This window comes from Thunnus maccoyii, chromosome 24 (assembly GCF_910596095.1).
Source record: "Thunnus maccoyii chromosome 24, fThuMac1.1, whole genome shotgun sequence".
Lineage (NCBI taxonomy): Eukaryota > Metazoa > Chordata > Actinopteri > Scombriformes > Scombridae > Thunnus > Thunnus maccoyii.
In genome coordinates, this window is record NC_056556.1 from 345,082 (window position 1) to 364,654 (window position 19,573).

The 19,573-nt window shown below is 40.5% G+C and overlaps 2 protein-coding genes across 3 annotated transcripts in view; one reads left to right on the top strand and one right to left on the bottom strand.

The window, feature by feature from the left end:
• Positions 1 to 19,573, top strand: part of LOC121891677 (NLR family CARD domain-containing protein 3-like) — a 408,525-nt gene that overhangs the window by 141,875 nt on the left and 247,077 nt on the right. The gene's annotated exons all lie outside the window — the stretch shown is intronic.
• LOC121891683 (NLR family CARD domain-containing protein 3-like) overlaps positions 1 to 19,573 on the bottom strand; it is a 110,603-nt gene that overhangs the window by 4,656 nt on the left and 86,374 nt on the right. The window contains exons 11-16 of the mRNA XM_042404220.1: positions 16,328 to 18,119; positions 15,640 to 15,813; positions 15,035 to 15,208; positions 14,430 to 14,603; positions 13,825 to 13,998; positions 2,433 to 2,606 (exon numbers count right to left, since the gene is read on the bottom strand). Coding sequence (XP_042260154.1) covers positions 2,433 to 2,606; positions 13,825 to 13,998; positions 14,430 to 14,603; positions 15,035 to 15,208; positions 15,640 to 15,813; positions 16,328 to 18,119 — 2,662 coding nt within the window. The remainder of the gene's footprint in view (positions 1 to 2,432; positions 2,607 to 13,824; positions 13,999 to 14,429; positions 14,604 to 15,034; positions 15,209 to 15,639; positions 15,814 to 16,327; positions 18,120 to 19,573) is intronic.

Sequence of the window (19,573 nt, forward strand, 5' to 3'; positions counted from 1 at the left end):
TCAAACAGATTGTAAACAGATTGATGATCCTGTAAATGAGCTTTTTATTGTGGATATTTAGTAAGGCGCTAAACTGTCAGCTGTTTGTCCTCTAATATTCTGTTCACATACAGCCAGAGCTGCAACAATTAGTCCATTCATTGATTATCCATCAACACTAAATTAACACTTAATCATCATTTGAGTCATTTTGAAGCAAACATTTTCTGCTTTTAGCTTCTCAGGTGTGAAGATTGAATGCTTTTCTTTGTCTTACATGATAATAAACAGAATATTTGACTGTTCTGGACTTTAGTTCAGACAAAATGAGACATTTAAAGACGTCGCCTTTGACTCTGTGAAATTACAACCAGCATTTTACACAATTTACACAATTTCCTGACATTTTATAGACAAAACCATGAATTGATGAATCTCTGAATCATAATGTTTATTTACAGCTCTACATGCACATCCAGTAGAGACACACAAAAACATGTCGCTTTCTGAATTGACTATATGATTAAAAAAACAACTAATTGAACAACAAATAAGAGTAAAAACAACAAAGAGCCTCTATAGGCCAGCGGATACTTACTGTCATTATGTGTGTTATAGTTAGTCGGCAAAACTCTTCCAACATTTTTAAAAACCTTGGTCACAACTTGACGTTTCAGTAAACTTTCAGCCGCTGGTGGTTTTCTCTCTGAGAGCTTCTGAGTTTCACTGAGACTCATAAGGATCAAAGCCACGACCTCCGAACCTCCAAACAGTCCTCTAACAGACTGAGCTATCTGCTCTGAGAACATCAACTTCTTTTTTACAGCTTTTTAAATGTCAAACAAACTGTCAGTCATGTGGAAACCATGTTGGTTTAGAAACTGCATTTACAAGCAGTGAGAGATCAGGTTGGTACTAAATAACATGAGAAAGTTTCTCTAACAGGAGGAGACTCTTCCTCCTACAGAGAACACAGAGACACTGAGGAACCAGACCAGACCCAAAACCCAGCACACAGAGGCTGAGTGAATGTGGTGTTGAAGGTGTGGAGGTGGATCAGTGTGTCAGAGGAGACTCTGTAGAAGGACAGAGTGCCAGCAGGACAGTCCACATACACTGCTACTCTGTTAGAGACAGAGGAGGAGGAGGAGGAGGAGGAGGAGGAGGAGATGGATGTTTCTATGTTATTGTGCCTGACAGAGTAACCACCATCATCAGAGCAGAACAGACTCCAGGACTGATCATTAAATCCAAACCCACAGTCATCACTGTTTCCTTTCCTGCTGATTCCTCTGTAACTCACTGATATATAAACCAGTCCTCTCCACTCGACCTCCCAGTAACAGCGACCAGTCAGATCATTTCTACACAGCAACTGTTCCCAGTAATCAAATCTGTCTGGATGATCAGGATATGACTGATCCTCCTCCACACGTGTCACCTTCCTGTTGTTGTCAGACAGTTTGAGGTATCTGTTTACTGTGTTTGGATCCAGTGTGAGTCGACAGAAATCTGATGGAGAGAACGAGACACAATACAGCTGCAGTTATTGATCGATCATCTGATTGATGATGACATCATCTTCATCCTCAGTAGGATGTGAATGAGTGATGTCACAGTTTGAAGTTTGCTTTGTTTTCATGAATGAAATGAAAAACACACTTACACTTCCTCAGGCCTGGTGTCAACCATCGGTCTCCAGCAGGCTGCAGGCTGAAAGGAGGAGGGGGGTCAGAGCAGCACGTTCTCTTTCAGCATGCAAACATGGACGTTACATCGCTCTAGTCTACTGTTTGATTATTCTGTTCAAATGTGGGGTTGGGCTTTGATAGACTTTGATCCAATCTGAATCCAGTATCCCAATCCTTCTGAAACCCTGATTGAATCTAATCAGGTTGAACTTTCAACATTTACAGGAAACTTCAGTTAGAAATAACAAAAAGTCAAAGATTCCGCGACCGTCACTTTTCTGACGATCGCTCTCTCGCTTAAACACTCGCTCACGTACTGCTCTTTTCTTTAAAAGGAGCTACGCAACCTGCAGTTTCCATGGCAACGACACAGACTTCACAGATTTCTGAGTGAATGGATATTTGGCGTTATTTTTGGCATTTACTGTTATAGCAGAAACACTGTTCATAGTTTTAAAATGATACATTTAAAATACATTGGGTTTATTCATTTAAAGTGCATTAATTTGATGCATTTTAAGTAAATTGGGGATATTGCATAAACCTGGTTATTATTTCTTTTAAACACATTGGATTTATTAATAAGAATACATAAACTCTCATTCCTACTTGTTTAATTTATGTTTGAATTATAAAAATGCTTCATGTTAAGTTTATTAGTTTGTATATGTCAAAACTATGCAATTCAAATGGATGGAAATTTTATATGCAATTGAAATACATAAGTCTTACATATTAGGCCTAAATATTTTTTGAGTGTACCTGAGAGTCTCCAGTCTCCAGTGTGGATCCTTCAGTCCAGCAGACAGCAGCTTCTCTCCTGAGGCTCCTGGATGATTGTAGCTCACATCCAGCTCTCTCAGATGGGAGGGGTTGGAGCTCAGAGCTGAGGCCAGAGAAGCACAGCCTTCCTCTGTGATCAGACATCCTGACAGGCTGCAAACACACAAAACAACACACATGTCAGACAGTCTGAGAGTCCTGCTGTGTGCAGTCAGATACAACAACAAACTGTCTCCACACTAACTAACTAACTAACTAAAAGATGAACTGAATCAGGGAGCTCCAGAAAGTTGAGCATCCAGCCAGATGGGAAAAGTCAGCAGCTGAGGGATGATTCAGCAGCATGTTTTTAGATGTGAACCCCCTAGGGGGGTCCGGGATCATGACCCCCCAGGAAGAAAATGTTTTCAGCTTTAAAATGTGGATTTACAGTCGATGTTAGCAGGAGGATAAAGAGAAAAACTCACCCTAGAATTAATGTAATCTGACTGCTACAGAAGTAATGTAAGAGGGACATCAGTTCACTGCACACAGCCAAGAGAGCAGAGCCGCGTCCAAAAGTGGATTAAAGTGCATTAATCCACTAAACTATAAAGTTCATCACACAAAACTCAGTGTTTCTCAGGTTGTGCTGAACAAAACTCAGGAGACTCAGCAGCACAAATATTCCTGCTCTCTATTTCTCTGTTTAGAGTCTTCAGATTAGGCTAACGCACTGATGCTAACAATTGATGCTAACCTACTGATGCTAACATACTGATGTTAACCCACTGATGCTAAAAATTGATGCAAACAACTGATGCTAACCCACTGATGCTGACCCATCAATGCTAACACACTAATGCTAACATACTGATGTTAACCCACTGATGCTAAAAATTGATGCTAATCCACTAATGCTAACAATTAATGCTAACCCACTGATGCTGACCCATTAATGCTAACACATTGATGCTAACAATTGATGCTAACAAGTGATGCTAAAAATAGATGCAAACAACTGATGCTAACCCACTGATGATGACCCATTAATGCTAACACACTAATGCTAACATACTGATGTTAACCCACTGATGCAAACAACTGATGCTGACCCATTGATGCTAACACACTAACGCTAACATACTGATGTTAATCCACTAATGCTAACAATTGATGCTAACCCACTGATGCTGACCCATTAATACTAACACACTGATGCTAACCCACTTATGCTAACAATTGATACTACCAACTGATGCTAACCCACTGATGCTTATGTTTGTCTTATTGATTCATTGGCTTTATTTCTTCGCCCACTGTAGCAAGTGAATCTGTCTGTAGTGAAACCGGGGCTAACCTGTTCTTCCTCCGCAGGCTGCACTTCACTCAGCTGCCCGACAGACCTGCTGCTTCTTCCCACTTTAACCTGAATAACAAACCGGGGCTCGGTGCTCCGGTTGGATCCAAGAGAGCCAGGGCTAACGTTAGCTGGGAGGCTAGCTGAGGCTAACTGACTGTGCTTCCGTCTGGTCATGCTGCGGCTAACGCGCCGCTAGCCTCCCAGCTAGCCCCGGCTCTCCGTTTGGATCCAGTGAAGTGGAGCCTGCGGAGGAAACACCGGGACTGTCAGGATGTAATAGTCCGTGGAGGAGCTGCGGTGTTCGGCTGCACAGATAGGAAACCCCTCGGCTGACAGGATGTACCACTCTGTTTGAAAAAACCTTTTTCTTCTTCTTTGTGGTTTATAACGGCGGTTGGCAACCAGCGTATTAGGCGCATTACCGCCACCTTCTGCTTCAGACTGTGGACCAAAGATTAAATCCTACACATTAATCCTGTCTGTCTAAAAAACTCAAAGAAAACTACTGCTGCACCCACTTGGCAGGTTCATTAAAGTTTTAATGCTGAGCTCCTGAACTCCAGTCTTCCTGAGTTCTTCCTTCATAATTTGTCTTTATTGATCATTAATACAATCTATGATTGCAGGTGTAATAGTCTCCTCAGCCAGCTGGAATAAAATATGTGCACATATCAGCATCTGCAAAAATGAGTCAAAAAGTAATCGTGTTAAATAATCGTGATCTCAATATTGACCAAAATAATCGTGAGTATGATTTTTGCCATAATCGAGCAGCTCTAGTTCTTATATTAACATAGTGAGCTTCAATCTCAATTTTTCATTTCTTCACATATTTATTATAAAAACATCTTTCAAACTAAACAAATCCTAATTTGATAATAAAATATGAATATATTATATAATGAATATGAATATATTTCACTCTAATAGGTTCTTCAAGGTCACCTGTGTAAAAGTTGTTTCTGTGTTTGTTTTATTTTATTTCATCTTCTGTTGAGAATTTCAATGAGTTCCTTTAAAATAAGCTGTTGGAATATCCAAGGTCTTTACTCCTCAGTCTTTGGTCTGAAGAGTAAAACCTATCAATAATAATGACATCATAATCCTATCAGAAACGTGGTGTAGAGGTGATGTACCCACACACTGCCCTCCCAGCTACAGAGAGATTATTGCCCCGTCCCACAAATGATCTACTGTTAGTCCAGCAGAGACTCAGGACGACTCATTATATGCTACAAGTCACATTTACACAATTCACTACAAATTCTCAACATCAGAAAATAAAAAGAGATCTTCTCCCTGCACAGAAGGATATATATCTATGTGCTGTGAGTCCCCTTACTTCTCTGATGACATGTTTCCCTGCCTTGAGTCACAGATATGTCATTACCAGGGGCAGCAAATATAATCATCTGTGGTGATTTTAACGCCCGGACTGGTGCACAACCTGAAGTCACCAGTAGTCAAGGAGACAGTTTGATCAGCCAGCAAGCTCCTACTATTCACCTCCATCTGCCTCTTAGAAACAACTTAGACACTGTGATGAACAGTAATGGGAGGGAGCTGCTACAACTGTGCAGAAGCCTCAGTCTGTATATGGTCAACGGTCGGGTAAGAGGGGACTCTTTGGGAAGGTTCACTTATTGTTCAACTGCTGGCAACAGCACTGTAGATTATATGATCACAGACATGGACCTCTTCTCTTTCACTGCATTCACAGTCAAGCCCCAAACCCCTTTATCAGACCACAACCAAATCACCCTCTTCCTCAAACACAACTATATCACACACACAAAACCCAGCAAGCTGTTCAACATACCCAGGACATACAGATGGGCCCCAGACAGCACTGAGCAATACCAAGAGGCCAGCAATAGTGAGGAGATTACATTATTACTACAAGAGTTGATAGAATAGCCCTACCCTCCCACTACTGAAGGCATATGTGAGGCTGTCTACAATATAAATGACATCTTCAACACAACAGCAAATAAAGATCAATTCAAACTACGTACAAACAAAACAAAAACAACAAAAAAGAACCACTGGTTTGACAAAGAATGTCAAAACCTGAAAAAACAAGTTAGAAACAAACAATCATATACGCCTTCAGTATTGTGAAGCACTTAAGACATAAAAATACAACCAGAAGCAAAAAGATAAAGCATAGTGAGAAACAGCTGTGCCTACTTGAAGAGAGTATAGAGTGTAACTGGGACTTCTGGGACCAGTGGAACTCTGTCAGTCTGAGCCTGAGGAGCTGCTGGAAAAACTACTAAAATTGATATTCAAAGACCACCAGAACTCCCTGATTTCCCTGTTGCTATGAACCATTTGAAAACAAAACTGAAGGCCCTCCCACCAATACCAATTGACCTTCCAGTTAGGACCTGGCTCAAAGTTCTACATTCAGTAATAGAGCCAATAATGTTATATGGTAGTGAAGTGTGGGGTCCACTTACCAGCCAAGACCTCCCAACATGGGACAAACAGCTGCTAGAAGCCCTGCATGCAGAACTGTGCACAAACATACTGAGAGTCCACAGACACACAGCCAATAATGCCTGCAGGGCAGAACTTGATCAATACCTTTTAATCATTCAAATTCACAAACACCTCCAATCTAGCGACCCCCAGTCCTCCCAGTACAAAGCCCTTCAGTGGCACCAGTTGAACAAAGATCAGAGTCCCCTCTGCCAGCTGCTGCTGAAGCTCTGCCCACACACACCAAAAACAATCTGACCAACCAAATCATCTCAAAACTAGAAGAAAATGATATCAACTCACAAAGTAAATTAGAATAGTATTTGAGCCTAAACAGAGAGTCCATGGTGGCAGAGTACCTGACCACCGTGACTGATAGAAAACTGAGGAAAACGCTGACAATGTACAGACTGAGTGGACACAGTCTGGCCATAGAAACAGGCCGTCACAGGCAGAACAGGCTCCCCAGGGAGGCCAGGCTGCCTTCACTTTGTCAGAAAACAGCTTCCTGTTATACTGGGACAAATATAAATCATATCAATCATATATATCCTGAGTTTATCCACCTCCCTGATCTTCACAAACTGTCCTATCTATGTGGGGAGAAAAGTCAATGTGCAGTAAAAGCTGCAAAATATATTAAGTCTTCTCATAATCTGAGAGAAACAAGCTCTGTAGTAAATGTTTCTGTGTGATTACATCTGTAAAAATGCCTTTTATTATATTGTATTTCATATTATTGTTGATATTTGCATATTATTGTATAATTATGAATCATCTGTTTATAATTTTCTGTACTGATTTGGCAATATAGGTTTCTGATCTGTCAATAAAGCTTATTTGAATTTGAATTTGTCAGAGATGAAGATGAGATGAAGAAGCAACAGAAACTTGAGCTCCTACTTCAGTAAATGATTTAATTGCTTTTAGATCAAGTTTAGTATCAAGAGTTTTATACTGAATTCAATGTAAAGAATTTGGGAACAATTTGGGAAAGTTTCAAGTCAACGTGAGAAACCAGAAAACTAAAATCAACAAAGCAAACTTTGGGAGAAGCTGGTTACCTGACTAGCTAACTGCTAACAACACCAACTGTCAACTGTCAGCTACCAACTGCCACGAGACTCAGACCTAAACCAGGACAAGTAAAGAAAATGGACCCAGAACAACTCCAACCAGATGGATGGAGTCTAGATAGTCTGGTGATCCACTACCCAGAGGACATGACCGATGAAGCAGGGAGAAGAAATAGAGAAGCGAGCTGCTCAGAGACCATCCTGAGACACTCAGAGCTGACTTTAAAAGGTAAAGTGACAGAGCAGTAATCACAGACCTGCTGCTCTTTACAGAGCAGCCAGAAGCTTTCCATGATCCCTGAGCAATATAATGACCTGAAAATGATAGAAACAAATCCATCCCACAGCTATACACACATACTGAACCACAATTCAACATCTATCTCTACAACACAGACTCAGTGATGGTTCAAGGGTCTCAGATATAACTGGAAGAGTTTGAGAAAGATTTCAGCAGAATGAAAACTGTCTCTGGCGGGAAAAAGGCCTCTGTGCCTTTAACAACAGCATCTACAGCAGCATCAGACTCAAACACCAAGACTTCAACTATCAGAGCTGCTGCTCAAGCAGGTTGACCCTCCCAGCCTTCAGATCCCAGCACTACTGCTCCAACCTCCCATGTCCACACAGCCTCCAGCACTCCTTCACCTGCCTGCTTTAACAGCACTTAGACACCAGGACACCAGCGTCAGTGCAGCACATCCAGGAGTGTCTCTCCCTCCTACAAGTGGACATCATAGAATTCAAAGAAAACAAACTGTTCAACAGCTGAAAGATGAAATGAAACTGTTGAAAGAAGAAACCGATACTGCTGTTAGACAGTTGAGAGAAAGTATGAATGAGCTTCATAGAACAAATGAAACTCTCAGACATGAACATCAGGTGAGAAATGAGACGGATCAGAGAGACACTTCCTGTCAATCTGGAGGAGAAGCTGCTTAGGATGGAAGCAACAGACCAGCATCCCAGTCTCCCCAGTCCTCCACAGACTGGTCCCAGCAGCCAGGCAGAACCACAACCCAGTCTCCCCAGTCCTCTACAGACTGGTCCCAGCATCCTCAGGCAGAACCACAGCCCAGTCTCCCCAGTCCTCTACAGACTGGTCCCTGCAGCCAGGCAGAACCACATCCCAGTCTCCCCAGTCCTCCACAAACTGGTCCCAGCAGCCAGGCAGAACCACATCCCAGTCTCTCCAGTCCTCCACAGACTGGTCCCAGCAGGCAGAACCACAGTGAACACACATCAGTCCATCATGTAGACCAGGTCTGCACATTATTTGATATGAAACCAGTCAGACTGAAGTCTGTTGTGGGGAGACTGGGGTAACCTGTTTTACATTTACGTGACTTTCAACTGGCAGCTAAACGTCAACTTGTTGAGCACTAGGCTAACATTAGCTTAGCTGGCTAGCTACCATCTGTATGTTCTGTCCATCGTTTATGTTAACTGGTTTTCACTGATTGAACCTTCAACAACAATAATATGAATCTTATTGTTGTTATTCCATCATGTGGATCTTTGATCTAAACTCAGAACTATGAGCTAAAGTTGAGCGATGCTGTGTTTACATATTCCACGCTGGTCTGTGTCACGCACACGCACGCTGGAAACAATCCCATTGGCTCGTGAGTGTGACAATCTGCAACAACATCATCTGGTTGATGCAACTCTCACTGTTTTATTGACACATTCAGAGTCCACAGAGAATGAATGGAGAGTTATCTCTCTCTCTCTCAGCTAAATAAATATTCATAATGTTTTATAACAATAATCAGAACACAGTAGGCAACACGCCAGCTCCACTCGGTTTCAACTTATTTAAATCTGACATTAAAACGCCTTATTTTACTCTTTCCAAACCAACTCATTTTAGCCAAACACCCGTCTGAGTAGCTGCGCTGCAGTAACTGAAGAGAGACTAGAAACTTCTCTGTGCGCAGCCGCCTAGCTAGCAGCTACCGCTAGCAGCTACCACTAGCATCTACCGCTAGCCTGCATGTGAGGCGTTTAGGGAACATCGGTAAATTGTAGCATCTACCACTAGCCAGCATATGAGGTGTTTTGGGAAACTCTGTAAATTGTAGAGGCTAACAACAGCCTACCCGCGAGGCGTTTAGGGAACATCTGTAAAATGTAGTGTCAACCAATAGTCTGCACGTGAGGTGTTTAGGGAACATCAGTAAATTGTAGTGTCTACCAATGGTCTGTATCATGAGGTGTTTTGGGAATATCAGTAAATTGTATCATCTACTGACAGTCTGTATCATGAGACATTCCTCTGAAATCATATTTTTCTCTTTTAAATCATCTTGCAATGACTTTTACAGTGGTTTACTTTCAGTATCAGATTTAGTTGTAATTCCAATTATGTTAGAAAGAGATCATTTGTATGCTCATCATTCCAATCAGTTTCCACTATATATTAGCACTCTTTACTACAAAGAACACTATAGTCTATGACTTGAAAGTACTCTGACCTTGTTCAGATGGTCAGGAAAAGATGCAAAAACTGAATCACAAATTCCTTCACACGCACGTTTGCCCAGTTCTGTCAGAATCATTTGTCCTAAAATGACTGTCCTAATGAAGAACTGTAGTGTCATTTGGCTCAAAATCCTTCCATCTGACAGCTATGCCCAAGCTAAGGCTGGGCAATATAACCAAAATCTCAGATCTCGATATAGCTCATTTCGTATCCTGATAACGATACCTATCCTGATGTAACACATTTTAATTCAATGAATAAATAGTTGGTCTATGCCCCTGTGTGTGTGTGCAGCGCAGCAGAGGAGAAACAGACAGTGATACGCTACTGTAAGTGCAATAAAAGCTTTGTGAGTATAAAGCCAAGAAGAATAATTTATCAATGTAATCCTTGCAAAAGATGGACAGACTCCAAATGATGAAAAATATTGCAGTAAAGAGTGTGATTTGTGTTATAATTTTCTTTAAAGTAAATTATACAAACAATGAGGTCACTGTTAAACCTGCAGTGCAGAACTTTCACATATAAATGAGCGTCTATTACATTCAAGCCAAATGAGTTCACACAATGCTGATTAAGCCAATCACAGCGAGGAAAATCTCTGTATTTCACAGTATACAGTCTCATGTCAAGTGCAACATTCCCACACTGGCTGTGTGACCATTAATTGTGACTTTTCTAGACTTTCCAAATGTTATCGGACCAAATGGATCAAATTCTGATGGTGAAACGAGTCATTTTGCAGAAGTTGTATGACGCTCAAAACAATTTATCCACCGTTCTACAGCTGCAACAGTAGGTTACTGGGACAAATCCTGGTGGACCGATGGGCCGTCAAAAAATATGTTTTTGGGCCGTTTGACCGTCAAAACATATCTGTGTTTACCGGCCCTCTCTGTGTGCCTATCAGGCCGTATTCAGACCACATCAGGTGTTGCAGCACCGCTGCAGGGTTGAGTGGAGGTGTGTGGGGGTGTGGACGTGTTTTTGCTCTAAAATGTAACCACTATGAAACAATCAGAAAATAACGTTTTATTGATCTGATTCACTGGCTCTCTCACTACCACCGCTCCCTCTCTTCATTCACTCTCTAGCTCACCCGACCACAGCTTCTCTCTCTCTCTCTCGTCTTTTTAAAAATGAGTCAGGAAGCCGACAGAAAAATCTAACTTTACTTTTAATGTTATCAAACGGAGAGAAATGTCCTCCCCTCATCCCAGTAACGTCTTTGTACTCAGGCAATCACAGCCGAGCCCCCCTTTACTCTCACTGTCAGAAGGGGGAGACAAAAGTCCTGCATTCCAGCTTTAAGTAAATATCACATTTAACACCTGGTCACTTAGTGCTTTAATAATTATTCAGTAACATCAAGTTTTCTTTAGGTAGCCATCATCACAATGGTGTCAGGTCATTTTCAGGATAGTTTGAAGCAATATTTCATGTTCACTAACTTGCGTAACAGTAAAATACAATAAAATTGTCACTTACATGTGAAAAGTAATCCTGCAATGCCTGTTTTGAATGTTTTCCCTGTTTGTACAGCTAAATGCAGCACATGCCTGCAGCATTTTTCCAAGCAGTCGACTGTCTCTGTTGACCACCCCAATATGGTGACTATGTGACACATGAAATCCTTGAACACGGTATTACGTTTCTATATCTATGGTTGTAGCGCTGGGAAAGCATGTAAGGCAATTTGTGCATATTTGAAATGGGCTTAAAAGCTAATGTGTATGTACTATAAAACGTAAAAGGCCAGATATGTGCTTTCATTTGAAATGTACATGTACAAAAAAAGGGAAAGAGACAATTTAGCTCAGAAATGTTAATTTTAGTCATTGTAAGGGTTGTTTAATTCTGTGTGTGCGTAATGTGATGGACAATGAAACAAGGACATTAAGATTGTAGGATAACTGCTCTGCAGACTTTTATTCAGGCTGTTTTGTGTTTATCTTTGAGGGACGATTCTATCTGTGAGTGGAGCTGCTTCGTCTGCCATCCAGATCGTCATCGCTGCCCGTGGGTGCCTTCATCTGACATGTGGATGTTGTGCTGTTCCAAGGGGGCAGTAGGAACCAAATCAAAGGGAACCTAACTAAGGGGAATTATATTTTATTTTTATTTTTCCTGAGATCTCAGATTATTTTTTTCTTCTTGGGCCCAAGAAAGACTAAAAACTGACTACAACTGATGTCATAAAGAAACTCAAGGTGGACAAACAATGTTAAAGGAACATTTGAAGCGAAGGAACTCAAGACCAAATAAGACTTATCACCTTAAGGGAACTTAAGGAAAAGTTCAAAGGGAAAACAAAGACTATCAAGAACCGATAACTGATAATAAGTGTATTTTGGTCCAAGAGAGGATACATCTAATTTATGTATGAAGCATTGAGAGTTGAACACTTCTTAATTTCTAATTTACTGCAATTCTGGTTGTACATTCATGTACAACCATGTTGAATGTATAAAAAGAAGCCATCAGGAAAATGAAACAGGACAGAATGCCTTTATAAATATATTTTCCATTTTTTTCCTGAATCAGCTGTTGTGTGTTTTCTGTGGGCTGGAGGTCTTACTTCTGTCTTTGTAGAGTCTGTTACCACCAATCTCCTTACTGAACCTAGTGAATTTAGTGAACCTAGGAAACTGAGTGAACCTGTACACATAAAGCAAGCATATATTCAAATACACACACAGGTTATTATAGTTTTCTCTTTTCAATTAGCCTCTTATTTCTATACTATTTTTGAATTCCATGTCCAGTTTGGTTTAGCTTCAGTTATTAGTTTTATTTTTAATCACAGATTGTTGGAGAGCGTATCAAAGCCTGTCACAAGATGGTTCCATCCATTATCAAATCAACCATAAGCAACACTTTGTGCATCCACAGACAGGGTCTCATACACAACACATTGAGAGAGCCTGGTGTAGTTATAAGGAAAACATTTAGCACTTCAAGGGGAACCGAACACCCACAAATGCTGTGTTTTCATGTCAGAAACTTTGTAAAAGTTACTCCCCCTCTTGAGACTTTTAATGAGAATGAGACTTTTTAAATGGGCAATTAGTAACTTTATTCTTGATTATGAAGTTGTATTTCTTTGTAATTAGCAATTTATGGTGGCTACAATAAAAAAATGGACATCTAGGAAATTTGGCACAAAGTTGGACTGATCTGCTGAAATTATACAGAAATTTGTGAGAATGTAAATGGTTAAAAAATATACTTCAATTTACTGTCCTGCAGAAGTTGGACAGAAACTACTTGGAAATTAAGCGGAAATAACTCACTTCAATGTAGTGGTCTGCTCAGTAGGAACTAGACAGAAACTACGTGGAAGTTAAGCTGCAACAACTCACAATTAAATTTGAGGTAAATGTTCCAAGTTTCAAAGAAGTTACTTGCTAATTATCACTTAATTATCATGAAGTTTGAGGACCTGTAAAATGAAGTGTTACCAAAATCTTTAAAATCATCTGTGGTATTAAATAATTCAACAACAAAAACAAAAGAAAAGAATAAAAATCTGCATGAAAAGTAATTCTCTATTACTGAAGTTTAGTAAAAATTGAAGTGTAGTAAAAACTACACAGGTTTAATGTTTATCCTCTAAAATCTTTCAGATTTTAAATGTTCATCTGTTGAACAAGTTGATGAATCCTGACCTGAGTGTTTCCCTGCGGGAAAACTTCTGCCAATCAGAAATCCTGAAATTAGAGAGACTGAACCTTATAGTTTAGAAAAATATCTCAAAAACAAACTGTGACTTGATCTGACCTGAGATTTTCCAGTGTACAGCTCTGGTTAAAATCTTTGCTGTTCTATTCTAAACATCTTGGAGACCTGACAGTTAAATATGACAAAATCTGTGATAAACAGACATGTAATAATGTAAATCGCATGACATCAAAGCAAAGATCAGTTAAGAAAAAGTTAAGTTTGAGAAAAATATCTCAAAGACAAACTGTGACTTGATCTGACCTGAGATTTTCAAGTGTACAGTGTGGACTCTCCAGTCCAGCAGACAGTTGCTTCAGTCCTGAATCCTGCAGGTTGTTGTTACTGAGGTCAAGCTCTCTCAGACTAGAGGACTGGGAGCTGAGAACTGAGGACAGAGCTGCACAGCTTCTCTCTGAGAGGTTACAGCCACTCAGCCTGGAGAGACAGTAATGAACAAAAAGATAAATAATCTTTGTTAAAATGCTGATTCTGGACTCTTGCTGATGCTGGATATGAATTCTTTTCTCAGCTCTGATTAAAATCTTTGCTGTTCTATTCTAAACATCTTGGAGACCTGACAATTAAATATGACAAATTCTGTGATAAACAGACATGTAATGATGTAAATCGCATGACATCAAAGCAAAGATCAGTTTCTCTATCTCAGCCAGAGTTCATATATGTGTGCTGTAAAGTATATGAAGCTGAATCAAAGAAAGATAAACTAGAAAATTCAAACACTTTCTTTCCTGTGAAAAATAAAATCCTGGTGGAAAACTTCTGCCAATCAGAAATCCTGACATTAGAGAGGCTGAACCTTTTGGTTTAGAAAAATATCTCAAAGACAAACTGTGACTTGATCTTACCTGAGATTTTCCAGTGTACGGTGTAGACTCTCCAGTCCAGCAGACAGTTGCTTCAGTCCTGAATCCTGCAGGTTGTTGTTACTGAGGTCAAGCTCTCTCAGACTAGAGGACTGGGAGCTGAGAACTGAGGACAGAGCTGCACAGCTTCTCTCTGAGAGGTTACAGCCACTCAGCCTGGAGAGACAGTAATGAACAAAAAGATAAATAATCTTTATTAAAATGCTGATTCTGGACTCTTGCTGATGCTGGATATAAATTCTTTTCTCAGCTCTGATTAAAATCTTTGCTGTTCTATTCTAAACATCTTGGAGACCTGACAATTAAATATGACAAATTCTGTGATAAACAGACATGTAATGATGTAAATCGCATGACATCAAAGCAAAGATCAGTTTCTCTATCTCAGCCAGAGTTCATATATGTGTGCTGTAAAGTATATGAAGCTGAATCAAAGAAAGATAAACTAGAAAATTCAAACATTTTCTTTCCTGTGAAAAATAAAATCCTGGTGGAAAACTTCTGCCAATCAGAAATCCTGAAATTAGAGAGGCTGAACCTTATAGTTTAGAAAAATATCTCAAAGACAAACTGTGACTTGATCTTACCTGAGATTTTCCAGTGTACGGTGTAGACTCTCCAGTCCAGCAGACAGTTGCTTCAGTCCTGAATCCTGCAGGTTGTTGTTACTGAGGTCAAGCTCTCTCAGACTAGAGGACTGGGAGCTGAGAACTGAGGACAGAGCTGCACAGCTTCTCTCTGAGAGGTTACAGCCACTCAGCCTGGAGAGACATAAATGAACAAAAAGATAAATAATCTTTGTTAAAATGCTGATTCTGGACTCTTGCTGATGCTGGATACAAATTCTTTTCTCAGCTCTGATTAAAATCTTTGCTGTTCTATTCTAAACATCTTGGGGACCTGACAATTAAATATGACAAATTCTGTGATAAACAGACATGTAATGATGTAAATCGCATGACATCAAAGCAAAGATCAGTTTCTCTATCTCAGCCAGAGTTCATATATGTGTGCTGTAAAGTATATGAAGCTGAATCAAAGAAAGATAAACTAGAAAATTCAAACATTTTCTTTCCTGTGAAAAATAAAATCCTGGTGGAAAACTTCTGCCAATCAGAAATCCTGAAATTAGAGAGGCTGAACCTTATAGTTTAGAAAAATATCTCAAAGACAAACTGTGACTTGATCTTACCTGAGATTTTCCAGTGTACGGTGTAGACTCTCCAGTCCAGCAGACAGTTGCTTCAGTCCTGAATCCTGCAGGTTGTTGTTACTGAGGTCAAGCTCTCTCAGACTAGAGGACTGGGAGCTGAGAACTGAGGACAGAGCTGCACAGCTTCTCTCTGAGAGGTTACAGCCACTCAGCCTGGAGAGACAGTAATGAACAAAAAGATAAATAATCTTTATTAAAATGCTGATTCTGGACTCTTGCTGATGCTGGATATAAATTCTTTTCTCAGCTCTGGTTAAAATCTTTGCTGTTCTATTCTAAACATCTTGGAGACCTGACAGTTAAATATGACAAAATCTGTGATAAACAGACATGTAATGATGTAAATCGCATGACATCAAAGCAAAGATCAGTTTCTCTATCTCAGCCAGAGTTCATATATGTGTGCTGTAAAGTATATGAAGCTGAATCAAAGAAAGATAAACTAGAAAATTCAAACACTTTCTTTCCTGTGAAAAATAAAATCCTGGTGGAAAACTTCTGCCAATCAGAAATCCTGACATTAGAGAGGCTGAACCTTTTGGTTTAGAAAAATATCTCGAAGACAAACTGAAAAAAAAAAGTAGGAAGTTCTTTATTTTTTCCTCCTGTTGAAAAATAGCAGAGTATTTAAAAAATAATAAATAAATGCAACTATCTGTGTACTTACAGAGCTTTGTTAGAGGCTTTGATCACTGGCAGCAGCCTCAGAAGAGCCTCCTCTGAAGCAGAGTATTTCTTCAGGTCAAAAACATCCAGATCTTTTTCTGATGACAGTAAGATGAAGACCAGAGCTGACCACTGAGCAGGAGACAATTTATCTGTGGAGAGACTTCCTGATCTCAGGGACTGTTGGATTTCCTGCACCAGAGTACGATCATTCAGTTCATTCAGACAGTGGAACAGATTGATGCTTCTCTCTGCAGACAGATCCTCACTGATCTTCTTCTTGATGTACTCGACTGTTTCCTGATTGGTCTGTGACCTACTTCTTGTCATCAAACCTTGTAGGAGAGTCTTATTGGTTTGCAGAGAAAGACCCAGGAGGAAGCGGAGGAATAAGTCCAGGTGTCCATTTGGACTCTTCAAGGCCTCGTCCACAGCACTCTCGTAGAAACGTGTTGATTTGCCTCCGAACACTTCAGACCACCTGGATGTTGTTTGTTCTTCTGCCAGCAGATTGACTCCAGAGTTGATGAATGTCAGATGGACATGAAGAGCAGCCAGAAACTCCTGAACACTCAGATGGATGAAGCAGAACACTGTTTCTGGAAACATCCCACAGTCCTCCTCTTTAAAGATCTGTGTGAACACTCCTGAGCACACTGAGGCTGCCCCGATATCGATGCCACACTCTGTCAGGTCTGAGTCATAGAAGATCAGGTTGCCTTTCTGCAGCTGCTCAAAAGCCAGTTTCCCCAGAGACTCAATCATCTTCCTGCTCTCTGGACTCCAGTGTGGATCTGTTACAGCTCCCCCATCATACTTGACATTCTTCAGTTTGGACTGAAGCACCATGAGGCGAACATACATCTCAGTCAGGGTCTTGGGCAGCTCTCTTTCCTCTCTTCTTTTCAACACATGCTCCAGAACTGTAGCAGTGATCCAGCAGAAGACTGGGATGTGGCACATGATGTGGAGGCTTCGTGATGTCTTGATGTGGGAGATGATGGTGCTAGCCTGCTTCTTATCACTGAATCGCTTCCTGAAGTACTCCTCCTTCTGTGGGTCAGTGAACCCTCTGACCTCTGTCACCCTATCGACACACTCAGGAGGGATCTGATTGGCTGCTGCAGGTCGTGTGGTTATCCAGAGGCGAGCAGAGGGAAGCAGGTTCCCCCTGATGAGGTTTGTCAGCAGCACATCCACTGAGGTGGACTCTGTAACATCAGTCAGGATCTTAGTGTTGTGGAAGTCCAGAGGAGGGCGACACTCATCCAGACCGTCAAAGATGAACAGAACCTGGAACTCTTCAAACCCGCAGATTCCTGCTTCTTTGGTGTCAGTAAAGAAGTCATGAACAAGTTCCACCAAGCTGTACTTTTTCTCTTTCTGCACATTCAGCTCTCTGAAAGTGAATGGAAATGTGAACTGTATGTCCTGGTTGGCTTTGTCTTCAGCCCAGTCCAGAGTGAACTTCCGTGTTAAGACTGTTTTCCCAATGCCAGCCACTCCCATTGTCATCACTTTTCTGATTGGTTCGTCTGTCCCAGGTGAGGCTTTAAAGATGTCTTCTTGTCTGATTGTTGTTTCTGGTCTGTCTGTTTTCCTGGATGCTGTTTCAATCTGTCTGACCTCATGTTCATCATTGACCTCTGCAGTCCCTCCCTCTGTGATGTAGAGCTCTGTGTAGATCTGATTCAGAAGGGTTGGGTTTCCTGCTTTTGCAATTCCTTCAAACACTTTCCGAAACCTTTCCTTCAGTTTGGTTTTGAATATGTGTTGACATTTGACAAAAGCCTCTGAAAGAAGAAACAACAGTAAAAGATTAGCTAAACTAACCTGAACCCTACAGTTATGGAACCAGGCAATTTTCATTGCGGTGGCCAGGATGGGACCAGTGGTCATTTTGGGGTGACACAGAAATCACTATTATATGAACATAAAAATGTGTCTAACTAGAAATAAGGGGTTATTTTAGGCACAAGTCTACATTATCTGGAATTCAGGCAGTGGTGGAATAGATCAAATAATAATCAGTGAATCCAACATTTCTTCCCTTATTCCTGCAAGTAAAGTAACAAGGGAGCTTACACAATAGGTACAAAGTACATATTGTTCTGAGAGCAGATGTTCAGCTCAGCTTATGGTGCTCAGCAGCACTATGAGCTCTCTCTCTATCACAGTATCATCATGGATACAGAGAAACAGACAGATGCATTATTACAAGGAGTTTTTTAATCCAAGTCTGATTACATTATATGAAACCAATAAATATAATCAAAATATACATAAAACCAAGAATAACTGGTTCAGAATAAATATCAGACAACATCAGAGAAGGTAACAACAATGTAGGAACCAAGTGTCTGTGTGAGAGAGTTGGTATACCTGAAGGTACACTTGGGCTAGTTGTCAGTGGGGGCTCCTCTCTCTTGCTCTCTGAGTCTCTATGTTGTGCTTGTTGAGATCTTTGGGGAACACCTAAAGAATGTTTTATAGGTGTCAGATTTTAAGGTGTTTAAACAATTTTTCCCAAAGATTTTATGCTATGGTTTCTACATGATCTGTTTAACATATAGACAGAATAAATATCAGGCAATATCAGAGAAGGTAACAACACTGGAGCAGCCAAGTGTGTGTGTGAGAGAGTTAGTATACCTGGAGGTACACTTGGGCTAGTGGTCAGTGGGGGCTCCTCTCTCTTGCTCTCTGAGTCTCTATGTTGTGCTTGTTGAGATCTTTGGGGAACACCTAAAGAATGTTTTATAGGTGTCAGATTTTAAGGTGTTTAAACAATTTTTCCCAAAGATTTTATGCTATGGTTTCTACATGATCTGTTTAACATATAGACAGAATAAATATCAGGCAATATCAGAGAAGGTAACAACACTGGAGCAGCCAAGTGTGTGTGTGAGAGAGTTAGTATACCTGGAGGTCCACTTGGGCCAGTGGTCAGTGGAGGCTCCTCTCTTTTCGTCTCTGAGTCTGTCTGTTCTTTCTCCATCTCACCATGTCTGTCACTCTCCTGTTCTTCAACAGGAAGCTCTGAATCAATAAAAAACAATTGACAGAAATGAGAAGATGTTATAGAAAATATGAATCATAAATCAAGGGTGGTATCTATTCATCTTATTGGAGTTTCACATCCTCATTTGGAGTTTCACAGTATTATGGAAAGATCATTTAATAATATTCAACAAGCAGAGGGTCTGTCTAGATACCAGTTTACTCCCACTTTACACAGTGATTGTGC